Below are 6,281 nucleotides of genomic sequence, written 5' to 3'. Positions count from 1 at the left end.
AGAGAGAGAGAGAGAGAGAGAGAGAGAGAGAGAGAGAGAGAGAGAGAGAGATCTTCACAAAGCCCAAACTACACCTGGTGACTATAACTTTCACAATTTTGTGTGTGACAGTAAAACATTTTTTCCATGGAGTGCAGTACTTGTCACTATCACCTTTTATTTAGAGGAATGCATTATGACTTCTATTTAGAAAACTGTACCATTGATGTCTCTACCTTTTCAATTTGGATCCATCATTGAGTGAGTGAGTGACCCTGGGACACAAGCAGTGATGTAAAGTGAGTCACTTCTTGACCTAGATGCTGTGAGATCTCATCATTGTTTCTCTGGTCGGTGTCCAGCTTAAAACATTGAGTTACTTATTCCTAGAATTTTACAGTCAGTAGTTTAAAACCACTGCTAGATACAATGTACAGAAACAACAGACACTGAAATGGCAAATATGGAATACTATGATATTACATGACATACACTGTGTCTCTAGCAGATAAGGGTACTGTGCTGTTACCTGACATACACTGTGTCTATAGCAGATAAGGGGTACTGTGCTGTAACATGACATACACTGTGTCTATAACAGAAAAAGGGTTCTGTGCTGTAACACAACATACGGTGTGCCTATAGCAGATAAGGGGTATAACTCAGAGGTATAACATTGTGGGAGTCCATGCGACCATCATGGTCAGTGCTTTGATCTGCAGTAGGCAAGAAAGTAGTTTGGGTCAACATGACTATGTAGCCAGTGTTGATTCAAACCTCATGAGTTTGATTCAAGTAGTTTATTTTAGCCATTTTAAAGCACAGCACAATTTGGTAAAGGCATTTTCTAGCAATTACTTACTCATCTCATCAGTACAATAAAGTTTAAGATGTGACTTCATTAAAACTCTTTGTAAAGAACACATAACACCTTCCATAAAGATAGTTCTTTACCTTGGCTACTTGTCTCATCCTTGGTAAAGATCGCTTCTATAGTCTGAAAAATTCACCATAAGGATCTTTGAGAGGGTTCTGTGTGGTCTAGGCCACAAAAATTATCAGAGTATTAAGTACACCTAAAGTCAGCTTTTCAAGTAGATAACAGAAACATTTTAACATTTCTGGCTCCCCTAGTGCTTATCTGTGAACACAGGACCTCCAAGGCTCTTACATAACATGACATATACTTTGTCTACCACAATGCACTTTCTACATACCATGTTAGATATCTCTGCTTACCTTGGTGATTGAACCAACAATGGATGTCTTATGCTTATTGGACAATGAAATGTATTATTTTTTGTGATATGGTTATCCTACCACAGCTTTGTGAATTTAACTTCCTGCTAGACATCTTTAAAAACATGGGTTAGATATGAAAAACAAGGAGAGTTTTGTTTACAAAGGTAATAAGGAGAAACACTAGCTAGCAATTACATCTCTAATTTAATCATAATCCCCTTTTGGCTTGCATTTAGTTTCTAAGAGTTCCATGTGTTTCTGTTTTATTAATGGCTTTATAGATTTAATTGTTAGAAACAAACACTGTACCATTCTGAGCGAAGCTTTCCTATCATAGCTTTGGCTTGGTTTTGTTTCTCAGATTGGGTTTCCTGTAGTTTAGGCTAAACCCAAACTCCCTCTGGGGTTAAGAATAAACTTGAACTCGTAATGTCACTGTCTCTGTTTCTCAAGTACTAGAATTACAGTTATACCCTACATGCATGGGTAGCGAGACCTAATTTTGACAGCTTCAAATTTATTTCTATGTTTCTAGTTTTCTAAATATTTCTAAATATTTAGGAATTTCTAAATATTTCCTGATATAATTTATGACATGCTCTGAGTCACATGTCAAAATTTGAAACCAGATTGTTAAAATGTTCTTTTATTCTAATTGTGCGGTTCAAAATTGCCTATGTATTTATTTCTATTTATTCTAATTTNGTTACCTGTTGGTTCAGCCATGACCTCTTGAGCAGACACACTGCATTTTTTTATTGGTGGTTTTTGCACTAAGACTCGCACTATTAAATAACAAAACACATAGGGAGAATTAAATGCTGAAACAAATGATGGAACCAGTATTCTATTTCTTACTTCAAGAAACCAAGTTATTTCATCTGAACATCTGGACTGATACAATATTAGCAAAATGGATTAAAGGACAAGTTTTTAGATGGGATATATAAACAAGAAACATACAGAACACATGGATTCAAACAGCTGTGAAGTTATATATGTTCTTATTGACAAGTCAATCTGTGGGCATTGCTGGAACTCTCAGATTGCCCATAGTCACGTCTGAGCTGCTCATCCTTAAACACACCCATTCCAGAGAAGGTTTAGCAGGCATGTAATAAGTTAAATATGGGGGCCTTTTAGCTTTCTTTGTTGTTATATTTTTGTCATAACTGTGACTTTTATGTTTTATAGTTCTAGATGTTCATATGTCATAGCCCGTAACTGTTCTCGAAAAATTAATAAGCGTGGAAGAAATGTGAAGTTTCCACAGAAGACACAGGATGTTGTCCTGTATTATTAGATGTCATTATGTCATATCTCATTTATGACACCTAGGCTCAAAGAGGCCAGGTGCCATAAATAGGTCAAATGTTTACGTAGGAAATTAAGAAACAAAAGCTCTTGCCTTACTTACCTAAGATACTGAGTCCAGTCAGGCTCAAGACAAGCAGGATCAGCTCAGCACAGCCGAGTTTCAGAGCCAACCGATGCCAGTGTGGGCATCGACAGGTTTCTGAGAAGTGCAAAGAATACATTTGTTAAATCTAAATGAGGACATCTGGGATAAAAGTCAGAGGTGGTTTTGTCACTACACAAGACCTCCCTTAACTACAGGATCCTTTCCAACATTCCTAGTGGACTGAATGTAACTGGAGATAGTACTACACTGTATGTGTACACACACACACACACACACACAAACACACACACAGAGGGAGAGAGAGAGAGAGAGAGAGAGAGAGAGAGAGAGAGAGAGAGAGAGAGACATCTTCACAAAGCCCAAACTACACTTGGTGACTATAACTTTCACAATTTGGTGTGTGACAGTAAAACATTTTTTCCACGGAGTGCAGTACTTGTCACTATCACCTTTTATTTAGAGGAATTCATTATGACTTCTATTTAGAATACTGTACCATTGATGTCTTTACCTTTTCAATTTGGATCCATTATTGAGTGAATGAGTGAGTGAGTGAGTGACCCTGGGACACAAGCAGTGATGTAAAGTGAGTCACTTCTTGACCTAGATGCTGTGAGATCTCATCATTGTTTCTCTGGGCAGTGTCCAGCTTAAAACATTGAGTTACTTATTCCTAGAATTTTACAGTCAGTAGTTTAAAACCACTGCTAGATACAACTTACAGAAACAACAGACACTGAAATGGCAAATATGGAATACTATGATATTACATGACATACACTGTGTCTACAGCAGATAAGGGGTACTGTGCTGTAACATGACATACAGTTTGTCTATAGAAGATAAGGGTACTGTGTTGTAACATGACATACACTGTGTCTATAACAAAAAAAGGGTTCTGTGCTGTAACATGACATACAGTGTGCCTATAGCAGATAAGGGGTATAACTCAGAGGTATAACATTGTGGGAGTCTATGTGACCATCATGGTCAGTGCTTTGATCTGCAGTAGGCAAGAAAGTAGTTTGGGTCAACATGACTAAGTAGCCAGTCTTGGTTCAAACCTCATGAGTTTGATTCAAGTAATTTATTTTAGCCATTTTAAAGCACAGCACAATTTGGTAAAGGTATTTTCTAGCGATTACTTACTCATCCCATCAGTACAATAAAGTTTAAGATGTGACTTCATCAAAACTCTTTGTAAAGAACACATAACACCGTCCATAAAGATAGTTCCTTACCTTGGCTACTTGTCTTATCCTTGGTAAATATCGCTTCTATAGTCTAAAAATTTCACCATAAGGATCTTTGAGAGGATTCTGTGTGGTCTAGGCCACAAAANAAGAAGAAGAAGAAGAAGAAGAAGAAGAAAGAAGAAAGAAGAAAGGTAGAAATGTTCCCAGGAGATAGAAGATGGTTCCCCTAAGCCTTAAGAACAATCCATACCAGAAGACCGAGTAGTTCACTGCTGACTAGAACTTTCCATGTATAACAATCTTTTGAACATGTACAGACTTTTCCAAATAATATTCTCTAGACAAATACTTATAACAACTATTTGCATGGCATTGAGTTCATCTTAAGAAATTGTTGGTAATCTGGAGATTATCTAAAGCACATAGGAATATGCACGTAGTTCCTGTGAAAATATCACATTTTATAAAAGAGACTTATGTGCAGAGGTTTTGTTCAAACTGGTGATATGTCGAATAATAATCACAATGAGAATAGACAATTTTTTTAGTCTCTTGACTCTGGATCATGAATAGTAGTATTGAGGAAATCTTGTCTTTCTCAACCTTCACTTTCTTACATCCATTTCAACAAGCCCTTTCCCAACCATTTGCTAGGCTTGCACACATGGAAAAGAAAAGCATGCTCCTCCTATCATGCTGGCTCACTGGAATCCTCCCAGCAGTGTCAAAGGTTCATTTCCCCTGATTCTGATGTGAAGATGATAATGAAACAGATTTGATGGCTCTAAGATGTTTTCCTGACTTAATTTTTATAATTTATTAGGTCTTAACCAAAATTTCTAAAAATATTGTTATAATCACTTAGTTTTCACAATATAGGAAGAATGTTAGGTAAAAACCTTGCAATTTTATTGCTGTCAGTAAGTTCTGTTGGTCATAGAATGCACTACTATCTTGGGACAGTTTTAGACACACTTTCTACATCAGTTTCTAGTCCTTTTTACCCAAGTCTTGCGCATTTTTTTGCTTCAATTACTAAGCTCTCTGGCAGAGGTAAGTGCTACTTTGCCCAGTGCTGACTGCTAGGGATGTTTTTGACTCAATGTATTGTGTTCTGTACCAGGATCGGGAATGAGCAAGGTATTCCAAGAAGTGTCTGCAGTGTTTCTAAAAACATTTTTTCTGTTCATATGTGCAAATTATTATCTAACTAGCATCTTTAAAATGAGGCTGAATAGGAGAAACATTGTTTATGATTCATGAATTCCTTGAATAATATCTCTCTGATGCTGTGATTATCTGACAGATAGGTGTGAGTGTGTGTGTGTGATTGAGTGTTTCAAGGTATGCTGTGTGTGTATGTATGTGTACATGTGTCCGTGTGTGCCTGCATGTGTGTACATACTACACTAGGTATAGAGTTTAGAAAACAACTTTCAAGAGGCGACTCTCAGTCCACCAAAGGTATTGTGAATTGATGTCCTGTTGTCAGGTTTGTACAACTAGTATTTTTACATGATAAGGCATCTCACTATCTCTAAGCAATAATTTAAAACTATAAGATAACAGAATAAGAGGATTACCTCTAAAAGATATTCAAGTACTGAAAAGAGAAAAAAAGCCACTTACCTGAAGGAAGAGATGGAGGTGATGCATTCCTAATCCCCCAAGTCCTGGATAAGTTTAAGTTATTGTAAACCATTGATTCATCCATTACAAGTTTGGAGATGTAACACTGACAAGTGAATGAGAGAGGATAAACTCAAAGCTCTGTGAGGCCAAATGAACAAAAGGAAATCCTCTGTGAACACTCTCCTGTCTGAGTCCACACCCACCCACACTTGTAGCTGAGGATTTCTTCCACAGTTACAAAACTCAGTGTCCATTATGTTCACACAGTTTACTCATTCTTATATTTCAAACAGAAGATATAACACAAGGTATGCATGTTGAGAAAATTCTGGAAAAGCAAAAGACTTTTATTTCTTAATTGTCGTTATTAATTGTATTAATGTCTTTATTTCTTAAATCATCTGTTATCCTTTACTCCCTCAGAGCAAAGGTCAGGGCAAATAAAATGAACCACTCAATCATAAATTCAAATTTAAAGGAATCCCCCACCAAATTTCCAGTAATTTTGATATAATATATTCTGTGACTTTTTTGTTAAAATAAAAATTAATGCATCAAATCCAAGGTTATATTAGACACAAGCTTAAGTTCAAAAATCTTCTTGAAATATTCATGTCATGAATGAAGTTGTGACATGAGGAAATGAAGACAGGAACGAGGTAATATATATATGTAGATAATATACATACTACTATATACTTACATAGATGATAGATAGATGATAGATAGATAGATAGATAGATAGATAGATAGATAGATAGATAGATGATAGATAGATGATAGATAGATAGATAGATAGATAGATAGAT

The 6,281-nt window shown here is 36.2% G+C and overlaps 1 protein-coding gene across 1 annotated transcript in view; it reads right to left on the bottom strand.

Moving 5' to 3' along the window:
• The window catches only part of LOC126493227 (killer cell lectin-like receptor subfamily B member 1F), a 16,878-nt gene extending 11,382 nt beyond the window's left edge, over positions 1-5,496 (bottom strand). The window contains exons 1-5 of the mRNA XM_050130161.1: positions 5,470-5,496; positions 3,886-3,928; positions 2,639-2,737; positions 1,932-2,006; positions 612-618 (exon numbers count right to left, since the gene is read on the bottom strand). Of these exons, the coding sequence (XP_049986118.1) occupies positions 612-618; positions 1,932-2,006; positions 2,639-2,737; positions 3,886-3,928; positions 5,470-5,496 (251 nt within the window). The remainder of the gene's footprint in view (positions 1-611; positions 619-1,931; positions 2,007-2,638; positions 2,738-3,885; positions 3,929-5,469) is intronic.
• Positions 5,497-6,281: the final 785 nt, after the last annotated feature.

Source organism: Alexandromys fortis, unplaced genomic scaffold (genome assembly GCF_014885135.2).
Source record: "Alexandromys fortis isolate MF-2015 unplaced genomic scaffold, M_Fortis_MF-2015_v1.1 scaffold_307, whole genome shotgun sequence".
In the NCBI taxonomy this organism is placed as follows: Eukaryota; Metazoa; Chordata; class Mammalia; order Rodentia; family Cricetidae; genus Alexandromys; species Alexandromys fortis.
This window is presented reverse-complemented; position numbering and strand designations above follow the sequence as displayed.